General features: G+C 45.2%; 1 protein-coding gene across 1 annotated transcript in view; it reads right to left on the bottom strand.

Annotated features, from left to right (window-relative positions):
- The window catches only part of PAPPA (pappalysin 1), a 184496-nt gene that overhangs the window by 63670 nt on the left and 103281 nt on the right, over positions 1-17545 (bottom strand). Inside the window, 1 exon segment of the mRNA XM_055720189.1 lies at positions 13967-14163. Coding sequence (XP_055576164.1) covers positions 13967-14163 — 197 coding nt within the window.

Raw genomic sequence — 17545 nt, 5'->3', positions numbered from 1 at the left:
CCCCGTCTATTTGGGGAGCACACAACATCCTAAGTGAGGTTGTACAAGTCCACAGGAAAACTCATGGACTGAAACGGAACCTGTGGAGGCACAACAGAACGTATTCTGTTGTTTGAAGATCCAGATAAAGAACAGTTTTCAACCATAATACTGAAACCTAATTAATTTACAATTTTTAGCTGACTGCTCTGCAGAATGTTATTTATATTTAACTCAACACATGCCAGAGAATCCCAACCATGACACGAGCAGCATTTTAACACATCCCTTACAGATGAAAACTTTCTCTCTCCATTGCCAGACAAGGTGGCTGGCAGTCACCCAGACCTTTTATTCTTAAATATGCTATTGTTTTTGCAGACCTAAGGTTAATCTTACTAAGGATGAGATACTATGGTGCAGTTGCTAAATACCAGAAAGGTTCCTGCTTGTTTATTGCCCAATATTATAAGGCAGCTTGACTGCCACATGGACACCACCCAGTTTGCCGACTGCAGCACAGACCTCCAATCTGTTCTGAAAGCTGTTGCACTGTTCTTCTCATTTAGGCTGGGAATTGGGTTGGAGTTCCAGAAAAATGAAATTGCCTGCATTAGTGAGCACCAAACCATTAAAAAGGCCACCATTTGGGCTCAAACAAACACCTCAAAAATCGGCCAATTCCTATGACCATTGCAAACCTCAGGAGCCCACAGAGCTCAGATGGAAATTATAGACATAGGCTTACTCAAGGGACATCAGGAATTTTGCTCTGGGTTTTCTTCTAGGTTCTGGTCAGAAACGCTTTAGGATTAGTCTCTTTTATTAGTGTTCTGGATTTGTCTCATCAGAAGATCTGAGTCAACGGTTGTCTGCCCAACTATGAAAGTCATCATCGGGTCATTTCAGGTTGGCCTCTAAGACTTAAGGAAAGCATTCAAAGTTACTTTTTCCAAACTGGTACATATATTATGTTTTTATGTGCACTAACAATGAGTTTAAAATACCCTGTTGTTGTAAAAAATAAAATAAAAAAGCCCAAACCAAATCCAAGATTCAGCAGCCTAGATTATAAGCATCAGATGATGAGAGAAAGCTGTGTACTCCCTCTTTCAACAGCCTTCTTACCTTCTAGTCTGCTGCTTCTTCTCCAGCAGCAATTTTCCCTTACTTCTGATGCTCACAAACTGCAGCTCCTACCTCTCCTTGTCCTCTGCGTCTGATACACAGCTTTCCTAAGTTTCATGCTCTTTGTCTGCTTTTGCCTGTTTTCATTGGGGTACTTCAAGGTCTGATGGCAAAAGATGAAAAACTGCAGCATGTCCTGCTCCAGGACAAAGGCATGCAGGCAGGTGATCAACAGAAAAGCTTGATCAACTGGAAGCTGATAAAACTCCTGGGGTAACGCACTGATGCTATATTACTCCCAGATTTGGTTGGCTCAGAAGTAAGAGGAAATCTCATCTGTCAGTTTTACCTGTGTAATGAAGAACAGGATTTGGCTGTGGGGTTGGGAAGGAGATTACATCTCCTGCAAGATGAAATAAAGCCCCGTTGCTGGGTTGCTATGTCCAGCCTCAGCACAGCCACCTCCCCTTTCAACCTGGAGCAGCTGATGGTCTCTGGATCTTGCAGATTTAGTATTCGATCAGCATGTTACTACAGCTTTCTCAGCACAGAGCCCCAATTTCCAGCTGAATTGTTTAGTCATTGGAAAGTGACCTTTATGTGTCTGAAAATACTGCAGCTGATATGGCACAGCATCAATAGTTTGTTTGCAATGTGACACGATGATAAATTCCTCTACTTTACAATAAAAATGATGGTGTTCATTTCCAAAGGGAAATTTCCTTGGATAGAGTTTTGGATGTAGCACAGGGCTGTGATTCAGAAATGAGTGGGAGATGCAAGGGCTGTTTTGTTTTGTCATATAAGCTGGTTTAGTTGCAGGAAAGTAATGGGAGCTACAGGGGTTTCCATTAGGTGATGGCCCAGATTGCATGTGTATTCAACATGTGTTATTAACTTTAACTTTCTCAAAAAATGCAGTTATTCCACTTCCAAAGAGTCTGTATGAACAATATATTTCCATTTTTAAATCATGCAGACCTGCATTCTTTGAGCTTTCCTTTGAATTTCTGTTATCTCCAGATTCAAAGCAAGCTTCATTTAAAACCGATGAGTTCAAATCAAAATCACATAAAACCATAAACTTCACATGATATACCTGAAAAAACTGTAAATCAGTTCTAACTGGCCCTATCCCAAACCCACATTGGCTTTGACATCCAGCCAGGTGTAATCAAAATAACTAGGATGCTAGCTGGACCTGTGGAAAAAACAACATAGATTTTTGATTCTACAACAAAACCCTAACCAGATGATTTTTGCATGGTTCAAAGGATCACCCCAAAGACATCATTTGAGCCTGGGCCAGAAACTACAGAAAAAATGTGAGAAAAAGAAGAACTAATTGCACTAATGGGATTTAATAACCAAGTCAACTTTGATACAAGCCCACAAGTAAACACCAGTGTTTGGAGCTCCTGAGTGCAACTTCCTTGCCCCTGCTTTATTCGCCATTCAGGAACACACACTGAAAAGATGCAAAATCAAGCGATAACTCCAAGTGCACAGCAGCGTGGAATGCAGGCTCATGTGAAGCACATGAAAGTGTAGCTGAGCAATTTGCCATGTGCTCCTGTTTATTCACATCAGACATTTGCTATTTCTTCAACACAGCAGTAGGACATAAAGAAGCTGCTCTCAAACAACAGCATCTTCCACCCCAGCACTGCCGGGATCTCACCTACAAGGCATAATTCTTAGACTCAGCGCTGAATTGCATTCTGCTATTATGTTCAAATTCACAAATACATCTACCAGCAGAAAGAGCAGCCAAATGCAACCTGCTAGGCAGATAGCATAAAGAAACAGCACCCAAACAAGACCTTATACCTTCAGTTTTGCAAACATCAGCCTCATTTAAGCTAAAAGACATTTTCAATCTGCAGCAAAAGCTCCTGCCTATGACTTCCACAGTTCTGCTCGCAAAAGTGTGAAGGTATTATAGACTGATAAGTGCTTTAACAGACTGTATATCCATCCACTGGAGAGCAAGGTTAAACAAATACAGTAGCCAGAACATTATTGTTGGCTGCACACTTGGGTTCCCAAACTGCCTGTCTCTAACTTGAACCAGCTAGGTCCACTCCAGCAAAGCTCACACACAATCCGGGCCAAGGCTGGCCGGGGAGGTGCTGCGGCAAAGGAAAACAATCCCATCCCATAAGCTTTTACCACTGATGAGTAGAATAGAGAAAAACTTTTTTTTTTCCTCTTTTTTTATTTCTTTGACTGGAGTGTTTCATTTGAGAGCAGCTGGCATCAGAAAATCAAACTGTCAAAGGCAGAATGTTCACCACACTTTAGAAGGATCTTAAATGTATTTTTATTTTTATATTTATATTAGCAGATCTGACTCACTGGATTCATTGTAGTTTTGCTGGTTTGGCACCCCTGTGAGGAAAAGCAGGATTGATCTTATTACAATCTACTTGGTAACATCCTCTCCTTCCTTTCCAAAACTGGTCCTATAAATTTGCTTGGATGAAGAAAGCACACAGCTAGTTAAAGAAAGCCCAAAAGCAACAATGACAAATCCCTAAAGAACTTCAGCTCGATGAAGAGCTCCATCAGGATAACACACTGGCTGAGGTGGACAGGGTTGCTTAGAAATACTTGGGCAACATTTTTGATAGGAAGAGAGACAAACTGGTGGGGAATATTAAGCTACACATTTCCAGCTAAAAGCAGGAAAAAACAACAATGTGGGGTTTTTTTCCAGCATGGTAGGAGTAGACCCTAACTAGCCCCCTACCTAACCCCACGTCCCCTGAACCACCCCGAGTCCACACGGGGCACAGGAGCAGCTTCCAAGAGAGATGAAACAACACAGGTGCTACCACGAGCTCTGAAGATTGCTCGCTAAGCTTTGCCTGCGGCTGAAGCAAACAGCCGTGCAGTGGTTAATGTCAGCTCTGACCACATGATCACATTCAGGAAAGGTCAAAAGAGTGATTTTTCATTTAAAAACATCTGTGTGTTTAAAGAACAAAACTTTCTCATGTGCAGAAAAACAGGGGTTTCCAGCGCTTTTATTTCCAGAGTTAAAGTCATGCTTTTCAGCTTTGTTTAGGGTTATGGACCATGTAAACATGCTGTGTAAACCACACGCAACCCTCATCACACAGTGTTTCCACATGCAAGGATAACTGGGGGTGCAAATCTCTCTCTCCCTGGCTCCTTTTCCCTCTCCAAGCTGCTCGGCTTCCCACACCGCACTCCCAGCGAGCCAGCCAGCCACCCAGTTGTTGTCCTTCCCTATATGAAGACGTACACATGCCTCTAATCCTAAGGGTATAAGTCTGCTCTGGGCTGTCAACAGGCCCTAATTGGATACATCCAGGGAGATGATACATTGGGAAGAGGCCCTGAATTTAACAGCGAGAGGGAAGGCTGTAGCAGGGCTCCCAGGGAGTGCAGCGGGGGGAGTGGAGCTACCATGTGCCATCTGGGGAGCTGCCTGCAGTTACACCTCGGGAGGTGAAGCCTTTCGGTGCCCTATCCAACCACCCGGCCCTACACCAGCGTGTGTGAAGGTTAAACCTTGTAGCTTCTTTTTCTTAATACCTGAAGGCACGGCTTGTGCCATGCAAATCAGAAGGTCCCCCCCTGCTTCACCGGGCTTTTCCCACTGAAGCTGCAGTGACGAAACCACTGTCATGCAAACTAATTCCTCTGAAGGAGTTGACCAGCCAGAGAAAGTCCACAGAACAGCAGCCAGTTGCTTCCTCCAGCCCATGCTCATCTCCACCCAAGTCAAGGTTTGGTTGCAAGTGTCTGGGGAAGCCTGTCACTTCCCTCTAACCTCAGAACAGCCCTTGTTGCTCTGATAAACCTCGACCTCCAACAAATTAAGCCAAAAGACCACTTGGAGCATTTCATTCGTGAAGCCCCAGGTTAGCAGGGGAGCTCACAGAAACTCCCACCTGCTCCCAAAAGAAGTTACTGGGGGATTCAAGTATGAAGATCGTCTATAAGAGGAAGCTCATGGCTCCTTCAGCCTCACTGCCCTCCAGGAGCAGGCTCCAGGAGGATGGGATGGAGGAACTCACAACTGCTGAGGCTCAGTCTTTCCCACCAGAAACAGACCCTGGGAAACAGTTACATTTCCACACAGTGCGCCTTTTCTTTCCAGCCGGGAAGGGCCTGAGTGCACAGTGCTGTGCACCAGGAACAGATCTGCTCCGCTGGAAGAGCAGGTTTTTGAAAGGTATTTGGCTGGAGAAAGGTGGAGGGAAGGTCATCTCTACCCTGTGCTTCAGCTTCTCCCTGAAAAGAGACTTGTCTTCTCTGAAAGCAATGATGCAAGGGTTAATTACCAAAAAATGGGAAAATAAGATCCTCTGGCCAAAGTGCCAAGTGTAAGGATTTTGGCCCAATGACCAAAATGGCTAAGCAGAACTTGATGTTCTCCTGAAGTGAGGGCTTCTCCCAGTGGGTAGGTACATGCGCAGGCAGATAATAGCACTGAACATGCAAATAACCATTTCCTGGCACGAATTGCAGTTTGCAGCCAGACCCTGAGGCTACGGTGGAAACCCAGGCCCGGGGGAGGCTCCTGCTGATAGCAGGGGGAGCTGGGTCCGCTTACCAGACGCGTGAATCATGTCTTCTTATCAGACTTACCACCAAAATTACCTCAGAGGAAACAGCAATCCTCTAACTTTGCAGGCAGTATTTCCAAAAATGAGCACGGATTTGGGGTACCTCAACAGTTACAGCTCCAACTAAGGCAGCATGATTCAGGAGAGATTTACAGCCGCTCAGGAGTTTATCCAAATGGTCCTCAGTTTTGTTGTTTGGTTTGTGGGGTTTTTGTTTGGTTTTTAATTTTTTTTCCTTTTAAAGCAGATACTTATTTGCAGGTAGGGACAGAGGGATTGACTCGAGAGACCTGTGGACAGTACTGGGTATCCTCCCCATCCATCCACCAAAAACCATGCCTTTTAGAGACATCTCAAGATGAACACCCTAAAATTCATTGGCATTCAAAATATGAGGTCTCTTGTGACAATGTGGGCTAAAATGCCTACGGTACTTGGAATAAGTAGAGCAGACAATCCTTCATTTAAAATAAAAAAAACAAATTCTCCACTCCTGGCATGAGAAAGTTTACTTTCAGCTTAAAGAAATGATCGTGTGGTTTTGGGGATGGCATTCCGTTCTGCTGAAGAATAGCACCCTGCCTGCCTGTCTATCTGTGGCTATGTAGCTACATTGCAATCCTGGAGAGCTCTGTTTACATATTTTACATGTTTTCTTGTGAAGAACATGAAATGAAATTACATAGTAAAAGGCCACTACAGCTTCACTCTTGCAACCCTTTTCCATCCCCTCCTTCCGATCACTTGTTTTAATTTTATCCAAAATAATCAACTGGATATTTTTAACTGCACTTGATCGACTGGTAATGCTTCAGGCAGGTTTATTTGCTGTTGCACAGGGAAATCATGCAAAAGCTGGTGAAGCTACATGCCAGGGGGGTAGGGAGAAGATGGCTGGGGTGGGGGCAGGATGAGAAATGCCGAGAACCCTTCATGCATGAACAAAGCAGACGTGTCGATGCATTTATGCAAAATCATTCTGCTCTGAATGGAGAGGGACCCAAGACAAACAACCCGGATGGGATGCAGGAGAGCTATCCCACGCTTACGGCTGGACATGCTCTGCATCTAAAGGCTTGTGAGCAGCAACAGCAGACAGAGAGACTGGCAGGTTGAGGGGCAAGGGCCGAGGAGGGGGGTCTCCTTTCAGAAGAGTGCATGCTAACGAGCACCGCCGCGGTCGTGGGGTCCGGCTTTCCAGCTCGCTGATGCTTGGGGGGGGTCCAAGCTGTTTTCTATTACTGCATGTAATCTGGGTGGGTGGCTGGGTGTACAGTAGATATGATCATAAAATGGTAAGTTACTTCCTAAAGAAGCACATAATCCTCATTATTATCCAAGACAATATTCTTTTCTTGCCTTTCTTCTTGCTTCTAGCAACAACAAACAGCATGGAATTCTGCTCTCATTTCATTAGTGGTAAATGTCTCCTGGTCCTAGGAAGACAGGACCAGTTTCCAGCACCTGAGGATTTTTGGTTTGACCTTCATCTCTGAAAAGGTCAGATTGAACCTCTCTGAGAGTACTGATGGCTGCTTTGCTCTCTGCATCATCCTTTGTTTCTTTTATCTATTTTCTCTACAGTACACAAAGGGAACACAGTGTACCAGCCCCTGGTACTCACTGTTCTGTTTCCCTTAGATGACTTGCATATGTGCTCTTGAAAAATTATTCTCAAAACTAAGGGGGGGGGGGGGGGGGGAGTGGAAAGAAAAAAAAAATATCCCTTGAGTGTTTGGCAAAATTTCTTGGAATCTCCTCTGACATCTCATTGTGTTCTCTCTGTCCTCCCCTTACAAAAATCAGCCAGAGGCTACGACATCAGCCATGGGGTCTGCTGGTTTCCTACTGCCAGGAGCAGGGGAACACTAGAAGACGTAGGGATGGAGGGGTGAGAGGGAGGGAATCACTGTCTGTCCTAGCAGGGAGAAGGCAGCCAGGTGGTGGGCAGCATCCCCTCTTCTCCAGCCAGCTCTCAACTGACTTTAAGGGTAAATGCTCTTTCTCAGCCATCTCTCCGCAACTGAGCCTTTTCCAAGTCAGCCTACCTAGACATCCCATCTCTCATTTTATTTTGCTTTAGAGACCTCCCCAGAATACTGAGATGACTCCTGAGCAGGAGCCATGGCACTGATGTTAGCACACATCTTTGTAGCATTCCTCACCTTGATGTGGACCCCTCGCGTGGACCACCTACTCCAACGAGGCAAAGCAGCCATGAAAACATGTAAGGAGGGACCAGTAGAGTGCCTTTAGCAGAGAGGTTGCAAAATCCAGCTTTCCCAGCAAGACAAGTTGGAAACAAGGTTTCTAGCCATTAAAGTGAGGAGTTGGGTGGACAGTTTTCTAGTCTTTTTGTACTGGGAATGAACAGCCAAACTGTGCTAAGATAAAGACTGATTAATTCACAAATGGGAAGACATGAGGTGGCTGACAGAGCTAAAATGACCACAAACCCCTTGCAGGTCTCTGCTCCTCAACAGCAACTCTCAGCAGGCCCTGAACAATTTTCTTTTTATCCAAGATAGGAACATCTCCCTTTCAAGACATCCTGAACTTCCTCGTCCTGGGTGGTGGTGGTGGGGCTAGGCTCAATAATGCCCAATGCCTGCAACATCTCTGAAGGATACTGAGGTTTAATCCTCAAACAGTAGCTTTACCTTTCTGTGCTCTGGTTTCCACCTCTATTAAATGGAATAGAAAGTGAGCAGTGTGGCTGTGATAAGGCTTAATTAACCCCTGCACATTGAAAAAAAAAAGTAAAATATCATCATTTAAGCCAAGGGAGGAGCATTCCAGCTTGAATTTGCCTGATGGTCAGGGCCAGGCTCGTGATGTAACTCTCCAGCCTTCAGGCAAAAGACCAAATTGACTGGTCTGAAGTATCTGGGGGAAGGCTGAAATAAAGACAAAGCTTTGGACCCCCTTGAACTAACTTTAGACTTGGAGACACTGTAAGCTAAGCTGAAGCTTTTTGGTGGATCAGCCAGTACTGGAAAGGAGCTCAGATGTGTACAGCAAACCTACATTCCTCTTGCAACAGCCTGTGCACATTGTCTAGTTCATCTTTTTCCAGAACTGGTCTCTGATCACTCATGGTTCCTCCATTAATGGTTTTTCTTAGTGAGATTCTGCCCTCATCCTCCAGAGATTAGTGGTTCAAAGCCTGGCCTGGCTATAAATAACAAAGACATTTGCAAAGCAAATCATCTTATTAAAAATGGAGATTTTTTTATCCCTCCAACCACAACAAAACTCTTACCGTTGAAAAGCAACAGGACTTGGCTGTGAATTGGGAAGTTCAAAAAGAGCCACTTGCAGAGTCGACAGACAGACACCCTCCCTCTTCTCAGCAAGAGCACCCCAAAGGAAAGGAATGGCTTCTCCATTAAAAGTTGCAGGTTTCCTCTCTTCCCACTCCTGTTCAAGATTACTCTATTTGCTGGCTTTGCTGGTTCTTTGGGGAATTATCTTCAGTGTTGTATTTATTAGACAGAATAAAACTGTGTGGCAGAAAACTTCATCATCTTTCTCGTTAATTTTCTTATGGTATTTTTTTACCAGACTTGGAGCCCTCGCTCTACCATGTTATTTTTCCTAGCATTCAGAATATTTTTGTCCTCCTGTGTTCTCCTTTTGTGGGCAATTTCAGACATACTGCAATTCTAGACATCTTCCTGCTGCTGGTGGAAGAATAAGTTTGTTGCAGTGGGTCTGGATGAGTGCAACTGTGGGAACTGTAATAGGGGCAGGAGGGGGCCTGTTTGTGGGAAAGATGTAATAAGAATCCTCTTCCACAACATCTTACTCCATAGCAGCCCCTGTGGGGTACCCAGAGGAGAACAGGGTGTGTTCATCAGTCCGGGAAAGAAAACGAATCCCAGGATCTGTCTGTGCCCAGCAGCCTCAGGAAAGAGTCCCCGTTTGGTTAACTGTGCCTGAGCTGTGTGGCTTTTTCCATACAGGGGCAAAGCAAACTCAAACAATAGCGTAGGGAGGAAAAAACCCCCTCTTTTATATATATAAGTGGTTACTTGGCCTAAACAATTTCTGCACAACTGGGAGGAAGTGCATGAAAGACATAATTCCTGGGGGACTGGCCCTCTACATGAGCAATGCACACACCAACTTCCCATGTCTTGAGCACACATTGCTGGGACAGGAGTAACGAAGTCAGCAATAAGCCACCTAAAAATTCCTTAGTCCCTTATCACTATAATAAAGGCCCAAAGGGAAACTGCAGATGAATGGGTTCTCCAGAAGCAGGAGTGCTACTGGCAAGAAAGGAGAAATGGCATCTCCAGCCGCCTGTGGCTGGTCTGCACACACCTGCCTCTGCTCCTCTCACCCAAGCCATGGAGCAACCCTTATGAAACCGTGCTGTGAGAAGCCTCCTCCAAAGGCACATCTATATAGAAAACACACTTCAAAATACCTAAATCCTTCCTGCTCAGTACAACTTACCATAGGAGGGACTAACATATGAGCTAATGCGCCCACCGAGTGTAAACTGTGGCAGAACAAAGTTGGTGTGCAATGAGGCATGGCGACTGAGCTGGCTAAGGCTGTTGCAAGACCCTGGTTTCTTGAACCCTACAAGACAGGCAAACTTTTACAGTAACCTGCACGTTCCTGCTTAGCACTCCTCACTGACACAGCTTCACCAGTGACAATACAACAGGGCTTGTCTGGGAAGGCCATGAGTTGGCTTTTTGAATTCATGTCTTGTCAAGCCCAGGTGTGCCTACCTTGGTGCCAGGAGGCCGTGCCCTACCCCCTCCGGCTGGTAACGAGAAGGTTGACCCTAGCTAAGTACAAACCAGTCAGAGAAATAAGTCCCTGGGGACTTCCAATACAGAAAAAAATCACAGCTATTCACAAAACAGATCGGCTGAAGCACCCTTTGTCTGTCTGTTTATGCCTACCAGATCTGTCCTTCAGCTAGTATAAATCTGCCCAGTGCTACTGCCTGTTTGTAGTCTTTGCCAGCATACACTAGCTGATGACTTAATGCTAGCATCAATAATCTTTAGCACAAGAAAGGCCCTGAGAAATAAACAGTGCTGTAGAAAACCCCACACAACCAGTACATCAGCACTGATAATATTTCACACACAGTGGATGGCAAGGAGAGGCTGTTTACAAACTCACAGCAAGAGCGGTAGGGAAAAGAGCAGCCCAAGAGTGTGCAAAGCCCTTATTGCTGAATTCCTCCTGCAGCTGACAACAGGTATGGAGCTGCATCTGCTTCAAGATCTGCGGAGGATGCCAGATTAGAAGTCAAACTGTAAAAATACCCTGCATCAGTGCTTGCATTTCTGTGCTGGTGCAATGTTGCTGACTGGTCCTCTTTGGCTCTAAATATGATGCTGTCAGTACCGAGAATATTTCTCAATCAGCACTGAAGAGTGGCTGCCAGGAAAGTAGAAGTGGCTGTCTATCAGCCTTGCTTCTGCAGAAGGAGGGATTGTTTAAAGGGGTGTGGGTGTGGGGGTGGGCTGTTTGACCTTTCCATTTTTCAAATGTGTATCTCTTTGCCAAGACTGTGTCATTTTTTGTAAGCATTTTGTTGTTCAAAACAAATCTTATACTGTGAACTTTTTTTCCCCCCCTCCCTTAGTATGTTGCTGTTGAGCAGCCTCATACCAAGTAAGGCACTGGCAGGTAAGATCCCTCTCAAAATAGTAAGCAAGCACCGGCGGCTTCTTCTCTACTTCTAAGGAACAACCAACTCTGCAGAAAGGGGCAATGTCTTAGGTTAACTGGGCAAACAGGTGTGGGGTGGTCAGTTTGCAAAAGCAACCCTACAATAATAAGGAAGTGTTCTCCTGCTTGTGCTCAGAAACGATCTTCCAATAGAAAACAAGTGCGCGCAAGCAGATGCTGCTGAGAAGCACCACAGTAAGAAACCAACCCATGATGCTGCTCCTAGAAACAGCCTAGGCAAAACTATGAGAGTCATGCAGAGAAACGGGTGTTAGTAAGGATGAGAAACATTTTAAATCATGAAGGACAGGCTTAAAATGCTTTAAAGCACCTTGAGAGCACCAGGGCAATTATGAGAAATGGGGATGGCTACAAACCGGCAGTTTATGTATGCTGTATATTGCTGTGCACTGCACTCAAACATATCTTTCATGGCATTCTTGATGAGAAGCCAACACAAATACCACTCTGATTAATCAGGAAACTACCCAGCAACAACATGAAAAGTTTGCACAAGCCCAGCAAGCACACAACCCACTCTGAAAGATATCTGGGTGAGGAAAGGTGCTCCTTTCATCAATACAAAAACTCCCTAAGGTTCAATGCTTGTGCAGATAATGAAGCCAAACATGTTTACACACCACTGATCATTACATGCAGTGATTAGAGAAGAACTTAGGTTAATTTTCATCTCTGCTAGCTAACAGACTGATGACCTGCTGCCCCACCTAACCTCTCCGGAGTGACAAGTCAGGTGCTTTCACAAGCTGATGAGGCTGTCTTGTTCCTGGGGAAAACAAAGACTTTCTCAACATATACAATTAAAAAGGTCAATGAACCCCATGCACTCAAACTGGTGTAATAGGACCAGCTGAGCTAAAGCAAAAATTCCTTTTGCTAGAAGTAAATAGCACACTGTTATCTCCCCAGGGGCCAGGCAATAACAGGAGGCATGTTCCCATTCACTCTGCTAGTGTGTGATATGCTAGTGCTCTCCCTATAAATACAACAGCTTTTTTTTGCCTTTTCCTTTTTTTTTTTTTTTTTTTTTTTTCTTTTTTTACAAGGCTGTGACAACTTCATCTCATCTGGGTACAACAAACATGCCTGAGTTGTGGCTACACAGCAGGGCTTTCTGTTGTGTGTGCACGTGGTGGTGTTTTTTCCACTGCAGGACCATATGTTACCTACTGCACGGCATGGCTGTGTTTCCACCAGTGCATTAGGAGAAAATCAGGGCAGCTCTCCATAGTGGCTGCACAGGGACAGAGTGCTGGGGGATGTACGCATAAAGCAGCACCTGAAATGCAGACAGTGGGCTTTGGGCTGTACTACGATACAGGGAGCTCGAATGAGAAAGAAATTATGAAGGCACTGGTAGGGGTCCAGGGGAAAGTTCCTTTTACGGCGCAAAATAATAAATGAGACCATGACAAAAAGGCAATACTGGGCTCAGGATTCTGTCTTGGTACTATGCCAGCTAACCACGCTTTGTGCATTTAAAACTGACCTGGTCATTAATTTGTTACAGACTTGTGCAATGTGAACGAGGCCAAGTCTCTTGCATAAAGATGTTTTCCCTTGCAAGCCAACTGGAAATGCTTAGCGTTTACTATTCACGGCGAAATCTGCTTGTCATATCTGTGACACGGCATTCCTCCCTGCACTGCCTACTCAAGACATCCCCCAGATAATTCGACTGTAGGAACAACTTTGCTGCGTCAAACCAGAAGTCCACCTAATCTACTGCTCTGTCTCTAGCCAGTGACAGCAATGGATGCTGAAGGAGGAATATACAAAGCAGCTCTTACTTATGATGCTTTTTTCCCTGCTGTACCCTCTAAACCACCAATAATAAGCAATGTGGGCTTTCCTGAGTCAAGTTGCATCTGGACTGTTGCATCTGCATCGTGTACAGCTCTGTTTTCCAGGCGTTTATCTAATGTCTTTTTGAACTCATTTGGATCTAATTCTCTGAGGGAGACAAAAGGTAAAGTTATGGTAACTGAAGCTATTTATGTTACAAAGGAGACATGTAAGAAGGGGGTTGAAGCTAATGAATGGCTTTGGGAATGGACGGGACCTTTCTCAGAATAGAACAATAGGGTGCTTTTATGAAACTGGGAGACAGAAAACACAAAACTATTAAAAAAGAAAGAACATTCTTTTGTATTATTCGGCATTAGCCTTCAGAACTCATCGCCATGAGATAGTACCCTGTGCTAGCTTGCAGAGTCTGTCTGCTCTTTTAGGTGATGCTAGTTAGTCGAGGTGACTCCTACACAGCCTATGGAACTGAGCCGGCCACAACTTCAGCCAGATTTTAGCTGGATGACTGGAGCTGAATTTCAACTCATCACTACTAATCAGGCTCAGAAAAAGGGAAACTTCTCTCAGGGGCCTTCCTTGGTGAAGCAGCAAGTTAACAGGCAGGGGCAACATCACAAATGAAAGCTGACTGTCTAGCTATGCACTGTCTAGCTACACTCATGAATGTTGCTCCTTGCTGGATTTCACTTTCCAGGACAAGAAAGGGAGTATGCTTTCCTTACCTGGGTTGCTGCCGGCTGACCAATGACCACCCATCCTGGACACTGCTGGTCACTGTGATGTGAGACTGAGACATTGGAAGCCCACTGGTCGAGGAAGCCTTTGGGAGTATAAACACCACAGTCTTTGATGCTGGTCATTTGCTCAAATTCCTCACATACTCCATCACCATCGTGGAAATAGCACCTGCTGGGTTCATCTGCCAGAAGAAAGCAGAGAAAAGAAATCACAAAAGACTGGCTACACATGGCTGCAATCAAGTTGCTAGGACCTGATTCATCAGTGGTCGTGTATCTGCTGGACCAGGTCATTGGGAAGTGAAAGCATTGCTCCCTTCTAAGTAACAGCAAGGTGATTTTAAAAATGCCAAGCAACAATAGTTGAGTTCTGTATTGGGCGATTCCCTCAAGTTTTTTCCTAATGTAAGGGGGGTTTCTGCTTATTTTCATCTATCTCCATTTAAAAGGATGGAGACAGAAGAAAGCAGAGATAGAAAATTATACATAGAGAGACAATGTGGGTGTTGGCATAATTCCACCAACTTGGATGGAAAACCGCCAACAGAGGGTCTGGTCTACACTGTTTCCCTTTTTGTTTTTAAAAGGTATCTGCAAAACAACAACAGCAGCAACTGTGAATTTAGGGATGGTGAAAACTGCCAAGTTCACAGTTGTAGTGACCAAAGGGCCAAACAGATCTGTTTATCCAGAGAGCAGATACAGTATACATAGTGTGAGGGTAAGCTTGCCACATACACACACGGCTTCAACCAACATGACTCAGATTTGACCTGAAAGGATCAAAAGCAGCAGGAGACTTTATTACCCTTGTCCATTTATTCTGTGGCTTCTCTAATGAGACTGCCAACAAAGATGCCAAATTTTTGAGGTTGTTTCTGTAACACTGGCCCATTAAAAACTGAACTGCGATCCATCTACTCTTTTCAAACAGACTGCATAGCAATAATGACTTTCAGTCATTAGAGTACTCTGTGAAATGGAAACCTTTGACCTGTTGGTATCCTATTTTGTATTGTATTATCATTGCCAGTCCCCAGAGGTATTCAGTTCTGACAGCCTGTTGTATTTTTGTCTGGCAAATAAGCCCGCTGAAAAAACGGTAGGAAATTAGCCAGAGCTGCTAGCTGGACTGATGGAAACGATCCCTAAGGAGAGTCCTGTTGGTAGCATTGTACTATCTCAAGCTAGGTGTCAGAAAATCCAACGGCTGCTCAATTTTGAGCTACTTCCAAACTACTAAATCCCCTGTTTATTTTTCCTCCTAGTTTACACAATGAAATACCATCATGAGCCAGAAAAAATCAGTTTATTGCAATTCAATTATTTAATGACTTTCACTCCTTTTTCCCTCCCTTCCTCCCAATCTCCCATGCAAAATTCCAGGTCCTTGAGAGATGGTGAGTTTGAAAGAATGGAGAAGTCTATCAGGGAACAATATCATTATGGTTTCATTTCATCGCAACCCCTGAGGACAACTTGTGTACGTGGGTGAGTGTGGGGAACTGTATCTGCTGGGCTAGTGCTCCGAGCGGGCGAAAAGGAGCCAGCTTAAGCTGGAAGCCGTTCAGCTGTAGGAGTGCAGCCCTGTGTCAGAGTGAATATTTCTGGGGTGGCCAAACTTCTTGACCCTACATGTCACATCTTAAAATCTTCATATGGCTGGGAGCCACCAAACATATACCACACACCTCGAAGAGCTCAGAGGAGGAGCTTTCGGGAGAGTGCTTCACAGGCAAAAGATGACAATGGCTCCCTGGGGTGCCCCATTAGCCCACGGTGGGAGGGGGCTCGGGTGGATGTGCAGATGGGCCCTAAGGCAACCCAGCAGTGCTGGCCCCAGCAGCCCAGCTGCCTTGCCTCCTCCCACAGCTGGATTGCCCAATAGCCTTAATGCCAGCAGGGCTCTGTTACTTCTCATCTGATATTGGCCCAGCTAGGAATGTGTGCTTGAACAGCTCATGAACCATACGTGCCCTGACACCTCAGTCTGGACATCCCTGTAACATACCTTGTTTCTCTGCACAGCTTATTATTGCTGGCACAGTGCTACACCATGGCTCATGCACCCCTGGGAGACACACGCTCTGTGTCTGGCCAGCTCACGGAAGGGGCAGAGCTGGGATGTCACTGTGACAGCCATGGAGGCAAACTCTCGGTTCCCTCACCTTATCCTTCTGCATCTCTTGTTCTGCTCCTCTCTCTGCAGAGACGTAGCAAAGCATAGGCCAGGTGGACCCAGGAGCAGTAGGATAAAGCTATCAGCTCACCCGCCTCAGAGCACTATGTCCCAGTTTGAGTGAGAGTCTCAGCAGAAATCACTGAGAAATATTCAGCTCTGGAAAGACTGTGGTCAGCAATCGAAATCCTCAAAAACAAACCCCAAACATATGAAAATATGTATTTTTGGGAAAAGAGATTCTTGGCCATTTTATGAAAAGGGGCTTATTTCTGTAAAAAAGGAAAAAAAAAAAAAAAAAGAAAATACCTACCATATTAAAACGACTTAACCTTCAGCTGATAAACATATGCAGTCAGATACACACTTACAGTGAGACACCGGCACCCAAGCACCTCCTGCTCCACACCCACGCTGACAGAAGCATTGACACAAACACACGTACACTCTCTTTACACATCCCCAAAGCAGCCACCCCACTGATTCAAACACATACCCAGAAGCTCACAGCCTAATTTTAGGCACATGCGTTCAGCCAGTGTTTCCCTGGCCTTCCTGAAGCTCTGACTTATTTCCACAACAGGCACTGAAGTAAGCACAACATTTATATAGCAACGTACTCCTGCACTGGCTCCAAATGTTCCCTCCTAATGCGATGATAAACGTAATGGGCTTCTGATAAGATCATGTGTTTGGGATAAAAGAATACTCAAGACCTACTCCAGTCCGATGACTTAATTCATATTCACATGGATGGGAAGGCAGCCCTTGAATAGCTGTGATCCAGGCCAGTGTGTGATCCTAACAGAGGCTAATTTGTTCCTGATTATGCTTAAGACCCCAATAAATCTGTCTTCTCGGAGTCTGCAAAACCCGAGGGAGGAACCGAATGGAGAGACTGAGATGTCTGAATTAAATGGAGACTGCCTAAATGATTAACAAAGTCTTACTGAACTGCACTGTCACAAGCCCTTCAGCTGTGCTGGTCCTGGAGCACCGCTGTGCCCTGCCCTCCACCACAGCCGGGCCCTCGAGAGATCAGGAACCCGCTTGCTTTGTGTGCTTTGGGAAATGATGGGGGAAAGTGGCTTTGCAGCTCTAGATTTCTTTTAAGGAAGATCTGTAAGTCCCACTATTGACATGCCATCCCAAAGCGTGCAGTGTCAGTCTTTGAGGGGAGCGCTGGTGAGAAGAGGGAAGACCTTTCCTGCCCAGGAGGTCCATACCTCTGAGCGATGGCAAAGGGCGGGGTGTGGGGGGGTGTGTGTGTGCTTCTTTAAATCCTTCCCAGGTATCGGTGAGCAGAGTGATGAGGGCATCAACTGACCACAGCTGCATGTGGTGCATCACTGGGTGTGCTGCCCACAAGCAGTAGAGGCTCTTCC

The sequence above is a fragment of the Falco cherrug genome, chromosome 9, assembly GCF_023634085.1.
Source record: "Falco cherrug isolate bFalChe1 chromosome 9, bFalChe1.pri, whole genome shotgun sequence".
Taxonomy (NCBI): domain Eukaryota; kingdom Metazoa; phylum Chordata; class Aves; order Falconiformes; family Falconidae; genus Falco; species Falco cherrug.
The sequence above is the reverse complement of the archived record's forward strand: the minus strand, read 5'-3'. Positions and strand labels throughout refer to the sequence as shown.